This window comes from Pristis pectinata, chromosome 21 (genome assembly GCF_009764475.1).
Source record: "Pristis pectinata isolate sPriPec2 chromosome 21, sPriPec2.1.pri, whole genome shotgun sequence".
Taxonomy (NCBI): Eukaryota; Metazoa; Chordata; class Chondrichthyes; order Rhinopristiformes; family Pristidae; genus Pristis; species Pristis pectinata.
In genome coordinates this window covers 15,402,638-15,415,313 of record NC_067425.1, presented here as the reverse complement: position 1 = coordinate 15,415,313, position 12,676 = coordinate 15,402,638, and the positions used below count along the sequence as shown (strand labels likewise).

The 12,676-nt window shown below is 40.1% G+C and overlaps 1 protein-coding gene across 2 annotated transcripts in view; it reads left to right on the top strand.

Annotated features, from left to right (window-relative positions):
- The window catches only part of pipox (pipecolic acid oxidase), a 56,818-nt gene extending 52,660 nt beyond the window's left edge, over positions 1-4,158 (top strand). For both annotated transcript variants that reach the window (XM_052035560.1, XM_052035559.1), the window contains exon 8: positions 2,360-4,158. In XM_052035560.1, coding sequence (XP_051891520.1) covers positions 2,360-2,484 — 125 coding nt within the window. In that variant the 3' untranslated portion in view covers positions 2,485-4,158. The remainder of the gene's footprint in view (positions 1-2,359) is intronic.
- Positions 4,159-12,676: the final 8,518 nt, after the last annotated feature.

Sequence of the window (12,676 nt, the reverse complement as noted above, 5' to 3'; positions counted from 1 at the left end):
CATCATCCAAATCGTTAATGTACAAAGTAAAAAGAAGCGGTCCCAGCACCGACCCCTGTGGAACACCACTAGTAACCGGTAGCCCACTAGAACAGGATCCTTTTATTCCCACCCTTTGCTTTCTGCCTACCAGCCAGTGCTCCACCCATTCCAATATCCTACCTGTAATTCCATGAGCTCTCATCTTATTAATCAGCCTCTTGTGCGGCACCTTGTCGAAGGCCTTTTGAAAGTCTAAATACACAAAATCTACAGCTTCTCCCTTATCGACCCTACCTGAGATTTCCTCAAAAAACTCCAATAGGTTGGTCAGGCAGAATCTTCCCTTCGCAAAACCATGCTGGCTTGGACCTATCTTGCCTTGCACCTCTAGGTATTCCATAACCTCATCCTTGAGGATCGATTCTAATAACTTTCCCACCACTGACGTCAGACTAATAGGTCTATAATTTCCTTTATGCTGCCTCGCACCTTTCTTATACAGCGGAACTACATTTGCGACCCTCCGGTCCTCCGGAACCATGCCGGTGTCTATCGATTCCTGGAAAATTATCACCAGTGCTTCCGCAATCTCTAAAGCCACCTCCTTCAGAACCCGGGGATGCACCTCATCCGGTCCGGGAGACTTATCTGTCTTTAGTCCATTTAGCTTTCCTAGCACCTTCTCTTTTGTAATCTTAAGTGAAGTCAGTTCCATTCCTTGAGTCCTCCTTCATACAGGTATGAGATGGGTTTAACAAAATGTTCCTTGTTAGTCCTTCCAGGTTGTTTATAAACTGAATCAGAATACTTCCCTTGAATGTTCTGGCCATTCTGTCAAAGCATTAAACATTAGTGAATATTTTAGGCATGAAACTTGTTTATATGTGTGTGTGAACATGATCAGGCACAAACAAACACATTACAGAGCTCCCTCGTGGCAGTCAGGGCTTGATTTGTGATGACAACAGAATAACAGACTAGAGTTGTGGAGGCTGCAAATTGAACTGTCTGAGTAATAGTTGCACATCCAGGCCACAGTGTAAATGAAGCCTGATATAGTAACATGATTAGAGACCTCTTTTTGATCATCACACTTCATTCTTACAACCTGTGACTCACTGCCTGCCAAATGTTATTCTATTTAAAACCAATTACATACTAATTCTGTATCCTTTTCCAGTACTGTGAAGTACGTCTTTACTGCAAGTTGCTAAGCTTGTATAATTTGATACACTATTTTATGCATTTGGTATAGGCAGTATATTGAAGAAAGTAAAGAACAAGATTGAGTCTGGAAAACATAAACACACTCTCTTGCAATTTTAACACTATCCCAGATGGTGTAAAAAGACAGATGACCAATTAAATGGGTCACAACAGCCTGAGCCATGGTCCTGTTGTTGACGCACTGGATTCTTTGTCAAAGTCGTGAATCCAAATTCTAGTGCAGAGATCGGAGCACAAGAATTTGGGCTGATACCTCCATGCAGAATTGAGTGACGGCTGCATCTTATGCTGCAGCATAGGGAAGTTCTCTTCTTAAGAAGAAACATTAAACCAAGGCCCATTGTGCTCGTTGAGGTGAATTTAAAAGATTCCTTGACATTATTTGAAGACATCTGTCTGAGTGTTTTGCTTTAGTACAAATATAGCAAAAGCCTTATTTGTTTGGATCTTCTGACCAGGACAAAGAGACACTAGTCTGGGTTAAAGCTATAGTTGTGGTCCAAAGATATTAATAGAAACTGATCTGAATATTGAAACAAGGACCTCACTGGCTTTGAGGTCAATCATCTCAAGTAAGTAACTCTGGGTATTTTACAGAACAAAATTTTCCCTATGCCCTGGACAACGATTATCCCTTAACCAATATCTCAGTGGAGTGTCTAGATGTTCATTGCTCTTTGTAGAAGTTTGTAACACGTAAATATTCTACCAAGCTTACGTTATAAAATGACTAAATTTGAGAAATGGTTTGTTGTAAAAATTATTTAGAATGTCTCAAAATTGTTTAAGTCATTCTGTCAAATAGTCAGAGTTAGTTACTTAGTCAGAAGATCCAAACAAATAATGCTTTTACTTCCTTTTGTGGGTCCAAGAGAAGATGCTGTTGGTGCTTTTGTTGTATTTGCGATGGCAGCTCTGAGAACAATTCTCATTACTTGGTCTGGAACGGCAGTTTCATTGGGTTTAATATTTAAGTGATATAAATGAATTGAACCGGCGCAGCATGGAACATATTTACAGTATTTTTGATATTTACTCTGTTAATTCCAAGAATGGCAGTAAATTATATTTGGCAGTCCTAGAATTTGAAAGTGAGTTAATTATATTTAGCAGCTTTATAATCTTTCATTATGGATCACATTTTTTTCAGGTCATGGTTTCAAGCTTGCCCCAGTGGTTGGAAAAGTCCTCTCTGAGCTCTGTATTGGAAAGAAACCATCCTATGATCTTTCTCCTTTCAAAATTCATCGTTTCTCATTCAAGTCTTTGCTTTAGGGCAACGGTAAAGATTTGAATAATAATTCACATGGAGAAATTATTTTATCAGTAAAAATAATGGTGCAAGGTAAAAGCTTAGAGCGGGAAATAGTGAGTTTATGTAATTCTTTTCTGGAAAACTCCCAGAAGAAACTGAAGTTATTTTTAAATGATTGAATTAAAATGGCTGGAATTTATCCAGTGTTATAAATGAGATAACTGAGAGCTGATCATGCCAGAATCATTAATGGTATTTTGTTGTTCGAAGGAGAAGGAAAAGGACGCGAGGGATTGGCATGGTGTAAGTTTTCCATCTGCAATGTCTTGATAAAAATCAACAAGAATCCACTGTATAAGCCAGTCACTGTATTTCAAAGATTAAGTTCAGCAACTCAAATTGAATTCTGATCTATTAGTTCTTTTAACTTTTATTCATTTTGGCAATGGTTAATACACTGTCGGAGAAAAATAGCTTTGATTCGTTGTAGCAGACACACAAGCAGTGTACAGATGAACTTAAGGGATGACCTTTTACTTGTGTATTAATTTAAACAAGGTCAATGTTATAGACAGAGGGCAAAGAGAGTTAGATCTGAAAAGTTCCTTATCGTTAGGACACTAATTTTCTTACCTGCTGTGTGGTCTCCACATCTTGTGTCTTGTTTGGCTGCCTTTTCCTCCTTGGGAAGCAGTACCTCGGCACCAGGGATGGTTTGCTTCTACACCGGTTTGGTGGTGTCTGTGGCCAATGTGGAACCAGCAGATTTTGCCACATATGAGGCACAAGGTACTTGGCGGGGTAGACAGGTGTGCTCCTTCTGCTGTTTACATTGATTTCGGACTTCTGAGCTCCCAATGCATGGACTTGAGGTTCTCAGTGCCATGCCAAATATTCCTTCTCCATTTAGAGCAATTGAATCGGTGGGGATGTTGCACGTTTTTCAGGATTTCCTTGAATTTTTTTCCTCTGTCCATTTGGTAGTCTCTTCCTGTGACAGATCTCAGAATAGTGTGTCTGTTTGGGGAGTCTGGTGTCGGTCAAGAAAGCAACATGCCCTTCCTAATAGAGCTGACTGAGTATAAATGGGGCCTAATGCTGGGAATGTTGGCCTGGGAGGGGATGTTGATATCGGTTTCCTTATCTTGCTAGTGACTTGGAGGATTTTGCAGAAATAACATTGGCGGTGTCTGTCCAATGCTTTGAGATTCCTGCTCTAAGTAGTCCAAAGTCTCAGAAGCACACAGGAAGGCAGTGATTGCTGCTGCCCAATTGACCATGAGCTTAGCACAGGGCTTGAGATCTTGATGTTCAAATGCGTTTTTGTTCAGATGGTGAAAGGTTATGCTGGTGCACTGGAGCTAGTGGCAAATTTCATGTTTGTCTTTGCTGGAAGGTGGGTCCCGAGTGATCCATGTCTTCCAGACTCTTGTACTGGACATTCAGTTTTAGATGACGGTGTTGTAAAGCGGGACCAAGTTGGTAAAGAACCTTTGCTTCACACATTTTGAATGTAACACCTTCATATGCTAGTGAATTTGAATTGGAGTTTGACCATAGAATGCATGTATGAGCAAACGTCATATGGCACTGAAGTTGGGATGACCTTGGTTCTGGAGAGGTGAAATATAGATTGAACAGTTTCCTATTAGTCCTTTAGATTAGTTCCAATCCAACCAGAAGCTTATTGGAGGTGAGATGCAGTGAGAAAGATTGGGGGGTGGGGGTGGGTGGAGGGGGGGGGGGGGAGTGATGGAGCAATGACACCCCGGCATGAGGTCAAAAAACTTGTGACAAATGGTGGGTAGAAGGAACACGAGGGCTCCAGCAACTCTCTCTCAGACATGACTTGTACAGATTCTTCAGCACCGTCAAAGCTACCTGATGCCGAAACACCGAAGGCCTCACCTGCTAAGGGAAGAACTGTGGAAAAAGACAGGCAGTCAACACCCACTGGAGATGACGCTTTGAAGTGAAAAACATGATGATGCTAGAGGAACTCAGCAAGCCAGGCAGCATCTGTGGAGAAAAGCAGATGACCAACGTTTCGGGTCAGGACCCTTCAGGGCTGAAGATAGGAAAAAGGGAAGCCCAATATATAGGAGGGAAAAGCAGAGCAGTGATAGGTGAACAAAAGAGGGGAGGTGGGGTGGGTACAAGGTGGTGATGGGTAGTTGCAGGTAAGAGATAGTGATAGGCAGGTGTGGGGGAGGAGGGGAGAGCAGATCCACTGGGGGATGGGTCAAAGGTAAGGAGAGAAAGGGGACAAAAAAGGGGGGGGGGTAGAAAGAACTAGAAAAGGGACAAAGAGAAGAAGTATGGTTGGGGATGTGGGGATTACAGTAGATGATATCAAGGGAGGTGCAGATAAATCTCTGTCTCACCTGAAATGACTGTTTGGGTCCCTGGATGGCGGTGATGGAGGTGGTACAGGGGCAGGTGTTGCACCCATGGCGGGGGCAGTGGAAAGTTCCTGGGGTGGGAGCAGGTTCGGTGGGGGAGTAGTGAACTAGGGAGTCACAGAGAGAGCGGTCTCTGCGAAAGATGGAAAGGGGTAGGGAGGGGAAGATACGCTTAGTAGTGGGGTCCTGTTGGAGAAAGCAGAAGTGGCAGAGAATGATGTGTTGGATACGTTGGCTGGTAGAATGAAATGTGAGGACAAGGCGAACCCTGTCCTTGTTGGGTCTGGGAGGGGTGGAGGTGACAACAGAGGTGCAGGAAATGGCAGAGATACGGGTGTGAGCTCTCTCGACCACAGCTGGGGGGAAGCCCCAGTTAGAAAAGAAGTTAGATATCTCAGATGTCTTGGAGTGGAAAGTCTCATCATGGGAGCAGATGTGGCGGAGGCAGAGAAATTGAGAAAAAGGGATAGCGTCCTTGCAAGAGACAGGGTGGGAGGAGCTGTGATCGAGGTAGCTGTGGGCGTCAGTGGGTTTGTAGAAGATGTCGGCGGATAAGGAATCTCCTGAGATGGAGATGGAAAGATCGAGGAAGGAGAGAGAGGTGTCAGATTTTTTTTCCTCTACTTTTGACCCATCCCCCGGTAGATCTGCTTTCCCTTCCTCCCCTGCACGTGCCTATCACTATCTCTTACCTGCATCTACCCATCACGACCTTGTGTCCACCCTCCCTCCCCTCTTTTGTACACCTCTGCTTTTCCCTCCTATATATTGGGCTTCCCCTTTTCCTATCTTCGGTCCTGAAGAAGGGTCCTGACCTGAAACGTTGACCGCCTGCTTTTCCCCACAGATGCTGCCTGGCCTGTTGAGTTCCTCCAGCATCATCGTGTTTTTCATCTAGATTCCAGCATCTGCAGTGCTTTGTTTCTCTGACACTTTGAAATGCTCTTTGCTCAGCTAAGAAAAGAGCCAGCTGACTCAGGTTTTCCTGTTTACTGAGAATAACTCAGGATGTTTTCCCAATGACACACATGTACTGAAAGGCAACATCTGGCCTCTGCAAAAAGTGGTCAAAACTGTTTAGTAGAATTGAGAATTGCATGCAAAGTCGTATAGTCTGATCTTCCATAGAATATTTTGTTAGTCATGCAATGCATACCACTGTGATGGGACTTCTCTCTTCCTTGCAAGTAAAATCAGGGTTTTACATATTGTAGTGCTGATCCATTAAATCCGCTTGTTTGAGATTGGGTTTCTCACTGTGATTCATCTTATCAGTGTTATGTGATAAGGAAACTTTCAATTTTAGATCCCAATTTCCCCAAAACATTAAATAACACTGTGATATTCAGAGTGGTGAAAGGTAAAAGAGCTACCTGCAGAGTTTCTGCTACAGGCACACAGATTTAAAACTGAAATATTCAGGAAGCTTGCTTCTTATCTGTGATACAAATTCTATCACCAAGGGAAGAAAAGCCATGGCAACTGCCTTACTTATAGCAACTTGCAAACTATAAATTGGCCAATACTTTGACAGTTTCACTGTCATTACAGTGGTAATCTTCGCTGTCATTACGCCTTGAAATTGGCAACAATTTAAGTATTTCTTTGTATTGTTTAGTCTGATCCCAAAATTGCTGTCGGTGATTCAGAACTCTTCTTGCAGGCTAGTGCTGTTTTGCAGCCTTCTCCAAGGTAATTGAGATAAATTGGTAAGGGTAATCCGAAGAGATTTGGGTATTTGCATATTTTTTCCTTAATTGTTTTGCTGTAAAATATCCTGAAAATGTTTCGTGAGGTATAGGTGACATTAATTCATATTTCTAGCCACAATTATATCTTAGCAAACCTTCTGGCTCTATGTAAATTCATTTTATGTATGTGGAATATAATTCCCTAAAAAAACTTTTAAAAAGTATTTTTATTATCATATTTCAGCCTCTACCTTAATCCCTTGTAGCCAATCTTTATTTGTGCTTGAGAAATGTTTAAAGTATTAGCTAAGAACTTTGTTTTACTAGTTTGCTGCATGAGTCATTGCTTGCCCTTCACTGTGATTGGCTCCTCACTACCTTAATCATATTACAGTTGCTGGACAGCCTGGGTCTTGTTAAATTGACACCTGGCAGGAACTTGCATCAGGAAAGGGGAAGTACATACTTTAGAGATCAGTAGATCTTTGCAGGTGACTTTAGTTAAGGTTAGTGACAGATAGCATTATTTTGCCATAAAATGGAAAATCCAGCTGCTAAATGTTCTGACAGCAAAGTCAGTTGCTCTAAAACAGCAAAGGAAGGCTAGGAGGAAATGCTCAGTTTACAATGTCAGTATTTCTGATTTAATAAGCAAGAACACACATTCATGAATAATTAACTCTTTAATCCTCTCTTAATATTGGTTTATATTTCGATTTGGAAGACTTAAAATGGCTTATTAAAGATGTGCTAAGCGAGTTTTTGTAAGTCAGATTTCCTGTGATATTGCTCACTAGAAGAAGCATAGAAATTAGCAGAAGTAAACCATTCAACATGGTCAAGGCTGATCATCCCAATTCACCAGCCTGTTTCTGTTATCTCCCCATATCCCTTGAACTTTAGCCCTAAGAACTAGATCTAACTCCTTGAATATATTTAATGATTTGGTTTCAACTGCCTTCTGCAATAGAGGATTTTACAGGTTCACCACTCTCTGGGTGAAGAGATTTCTCCTAATTTTGGTCATACATGGTTTACCGTTTATCCTTAGACTCCTGCTTCTGAACTCTCCCACCATCAGGAATGTGCTTCCCACATGTCATGTGTGCAGTTACAATTTTCTAGTTTCTATGAGATTTACAGGTTTCTGAGATTCCCTCTCATTGTTCTAAATTCTAACCTGGCTAATTTGATCTTTCTTCATACGTCAGTCATGCATCGCAGTAATCAGTCTGGTGAACATTTGCTGCACACCCTTCAAAGCAAAAAACATACTTTCTCAGTTAAGGAGTCAAATCTGCACACAATAGTCAAGGTGTGGTTAGTCTCATCAAAGTCCTCCATAAATACAGCAGGACATCCCTCCTGCAGTATTCAAAATAGGTTGAAGGATAAAGATAAATTGTCTTCATTATCATGTACGTTAATCTCCTGCTAAAAATTAAGCATTGTTTACCTTTGTGTCCCTTTAAGATCATAAGGTCTAATTGCAGAGTCAATTAGAAGCTAATTGTTCTTAAGCGGGTAGTCAGGTTAATTAGAAAACAGCCAAGTAAATGTATGATTTCTTAATTAGAGGCTCACAGTGGTGGAAAATTACCTCTAGAATATAAAATAATTGGCTCTTTGTAATGCAGAAATGTGCATGTGATTGATCACTGATTTTCTTTTATTGTCGGTTCAAATACATCTTTGAAAGCAAGGAAAAATGTTTTTGTCGTGCATAACTAAGGACTTAAATAATACTCCTTTTGTGATCACATGAATGGGGAATTATGCACTCTTGCTTCCATTCGTAATGGAAATGGAGAACCTACACAACAACTGGCTGTTACGTGGCTAACTTAGAACTATAGAGTTACTCAGTAAGAGGAAAATGAAAGGCACACTTAAGTAGCTCCCTTTACGATTTAAGTTTATGTAACTTTCCTAACGGATTATTGTTCTCTTTTTAACTTTTAAGTCTGACTAAGGCCATTTTCCTGGCAAAAAAGAAATAATTTTCTAGGCTTTTCTCTGTTATTCACATACTTAAAGCAACAAAAAATTAGAATCTTGTACACTGGATTTTTTTTCACAATTACAAGAAAGCATTTTCTCATTAGTTATGATAACTTGGGACACAAGAAATGAGGAACCCCTTTTTAAGTCATATGTTTATTAGACTTGACATTTTTTTATTGCTGCACAAATCAATAGTGCATTCAGTTTTGGGTTAATTATTTCAGAAAGCATCAGAATGGGACAGAGGCATTAGTTATGAAAGGGGGCCTGAGAAAGTAAGGGTCTTTATTTTCTTTACCATCTGTGGTTATTTGTAATCTGAGAGGTTCGAAATTATGAAGGGTCCTAGTAACATGTGGAGACAAACGCAGCCAGTTAACATTTAAGATCATTTGATTTAGAGTGATTAGGAGATTTTATCCCGCTCATCCTCATAGGGAGTTATTAGAGTATGGCTCTGCCTTGGGCAGAGATTACTAAAATTCAATGATGTGCTCAAAGCCTCCTTGAAAAAAATGCAACATCCCAGAGGACGTTCTCAATCCCACCCTGAATGCTCAAGCCCATGTATCAGGAACACATTAAAGCTGTACATGTGCAGCGGGAGGAACACAACACCTGCTCCATCTGTCGGAGAGTCTGCGGTTCTCACGTTGACCTCATTGATCACCCCAGAGCTGATTAAAACCAGAATGGAAGCAAATTATTCACTATCCCTAAGAAGAAGAGAACATGGAATCTTTCATCAGGATTCCTCAACTTGTTCTTTAAAAAAAAAATCTTTCTTCAAAATAGCACTTATTTTGTAATGTAACATGGATCCTAATGATTAAGGTGCTAACTGTAGTCAAGGTCCAGAACACAGTTTTGCTTGCAAGTATCCATAAGTATAGAGTGAGAACAGCAAGGTATTGGATTTACTGGATTGAACATTGTCTCTGTAGGATTTGTTTGCCTCCTTGGCTCCATCAGTTTAAAATCTTAAGACAAAACTGATGCACCTCAGGTCAGTTTAAATTTTTATCAACCCTTATGGAAGCTCTATAGTGGACTTAATGCAAAAAATATACCTTGCAGCTCTATGACCGAGTATACGGTTTGTTGCTTCTGCTTTCGAACTGATGTGACTTGCTGGGATGGAACTGAATCAAAAATAGAATTGCCTGGGGTTTGGGTGGAAGGGAACATCAATAGGTGATAGGACACTAATCAGAAAATGTGAAACTCAAAACATTTGGAATAATGGTCCACATAAACAATTTTTCTGTTGAACTATAAAATTAACATATATATAATGAAGTGTTGCAGAGTAAAACTGCTAACTCAGCCTAGAAGGTTGCTGGAAGTCATTCTATGTTGCAGTTTTCTGTGATCGGAACGTGCCCAATTTGGTGTTTGTAATTTATGTTACATTGTGACATCAGTATCAAAAAAGACGTCAGTTCACAGCAGCAGTGGCTAGTTACCATCAGCCCCTTCCTGCAGTAAAGTGAGCATTGTAATTATTAGAATCCTTGTCAATCCCAATAAAAGGAAGTTGGCTGAGTTATTTTTAAAGCAAACTTTTCACATTTCATCAGTTTTTCTTAGTTAGTCGTTCATACCTGGACTATGAAGGATCTACAGCCAGCTGGGGAAAAAATCCAATAAAAATTAAGGACTGACTTCTTTCTTAATGATTCTCCATCCAAACAAACGATCTTGGCCTTGGCTCAGTTTTTTTTTCTAGCAACGCAACTGAGATCTGTAACTCTATAGTTCAGGGACTAACTTGGATCCTACATTCCATAATTCAGCATACTTTGTTGCAAAAACATTGCACCATGTCACATAAATACAGTGATAATTTAGAAGAAAGTTCTACATTTATGTAGAATACATTTCTAGAATCACAGGAACTCATCCATGTATTGCCAGATATGACACATCCCTTCAGTTTAATATGCTTTGCAGCTGATGGTAGATTGTGGACTTGAAATATTAACTGTTTCTCTCTCTGCATCTGCTGCCAGGCTTGCTGAGTATTTTCAGTACTTTCTGTTTCTAAAGCAGCATTTTTGTTTAGTAATACAAGTGCATTTTTCCTACCTCCAGCATCCAGAAAATAATAGCAGAAAATTGGGCAACAACTCCTAAAAGACAAGACAATAATGGACTGAATGCCTAAATTTAGTATCTTCAGAAAGGGTAAACTTATAAGATTCCAGGTCCAAATATCTGATCTTAGCTTTTTGTTTTATTCATTCCCAGAATGTGGATGTCACTGACATGTTGAGTATTTCCACCACATTATGTTTTTATTTCACATTGGTAGCATCTGCAGTTTTTTTTTGCTTTTTGTTTTATCACAAGGATGTTGACTTTTACATATGATGTTTGTAAGCTAGAGCATGTGGAGAAAACATTCACAAGGATGTTGCCTGGACTGGAGGGCTTGAGTTATAAGGAAAGATTAGATTGGGATTGTTTCTCCTTGAGAGAAGGAGGCTGAGACGTGACCTTATAGAGGTTTGTAAAATTATGAGGGGAATGGATAGGGTAGGTAGTCACAGGTTCTTTTCCCCAGTGTAAGGGAATCTAAAACTAGAGGGCATAGGTTTAAGGTGAGAGGGGAAGGATTTAAAGGGGATCTGCTTTTCACACAGAAGGTGGTATTGGTATTGGTTTATTATTGTCAGTGAAAAACTTGTCTTGCATACTGATTGTACAGGTCAATTCATTACACAGTGCAGTTACATTGAGTTAGTACAGAGTGCATTGAGGTAGTACAGGTAAAAACAACAGTACAGAGTAAAGTGTCACAGCTACAGAGAAAGTGCAGTGCAATAAGGTGCAAGGTCACAACAAGGTAGATCGTGAGGTCAGAGTCCATCTCATTGTATAAGGGAACCGTTCAATAGTCTTATCACAGTGGTGGGTGTATGGAATGAGCCACCGAAGTAGGTGGTAGAGGCAAGTACAGTTACATTTTTAAAAAAAAACACATTTGGACAGGAAAGGCTTAGAGGGATATGAACCAAATGCAAATGGGATGAAGTAGGCATCTTGGTCAGCGTGGACAAGTTCAACTGAAGGGCCTGTCTCCATGCTGTGTAACACTATGAATCTACCACTTTATTAGGAATCAACTGACTAATGGATCAAATATTGGTTTTTGTTTATTGATGTGCTGCATTATTCTACTGAAGGAATCATCTGGAAATTCTCGTCAGAATGGGGGAAAAAGGTAATTTATATACAACATTTTTTAAATAATCAAAACAATTTTGTATAAAGCTAAGTAAAATAATAATTTCATGATTCTATCTTAACATTTCAATACTAGATGGTGAAGTAGTGTAACAGTTAGTGCTACTGCCTCACAGCTCCAGGGACCTGGATGCTTGAAGGTGTGGAGTTTGCATGTTTTCACTTGATTGTGTGGATTTCCTCCAAATTTTCTCAGGTTTCCTCCCATATCCCAATAACATGGCTACTTGTAGTAGCATTGGCTACTGTGAATTATCCCCGAGGATAATTAGCCGAAGGGTTAATGGCAAAAAATATCAAAGGGGAGTTGATGGGCTTGTGTGAGGGAGAATAAGTTGTAGCAATACAAGGAAATAAGGAGCAGGGAAGTGAGACTAATGGGATTGCTTCCCTGGGGGCTGGCATAGACCTGATTGACTGAATGGCTGCCTCCTGTGTCATTATAGGAAAAGATGTAAAGGTAATTGTAAATAATACTTATGTTTTAGATGTTATTTGAACTTAGTTTTATGAATGATCATATATTTGAGCAATGGTGTGAAAAAAAGCAGGACTAAGCCTGCATTTGGCTGAGTTTGTGGTCTCCGTGCAGGAATCTGCTGAGTGGATAGATATTCTTGCCCGGAGGAAAAAAAACATTGGATACCATTCCTACCATATTAGATGTGGTCACTCTCAATCGTGCCATTATTTGGCTTAATCACATTTGGCAGTAGAGAAAGACGGTCATGATGCTCCTTCCTCTAAGCCTTTTTGGCATAATCAAAAAAAAGACAGAAGATGAAGGTGCATGTGTTTCAAGATGAAGCAACAACAAGAGCATTACAAACCTGGTAAAGTATATTTTTGACAACAAAATCAGTTAA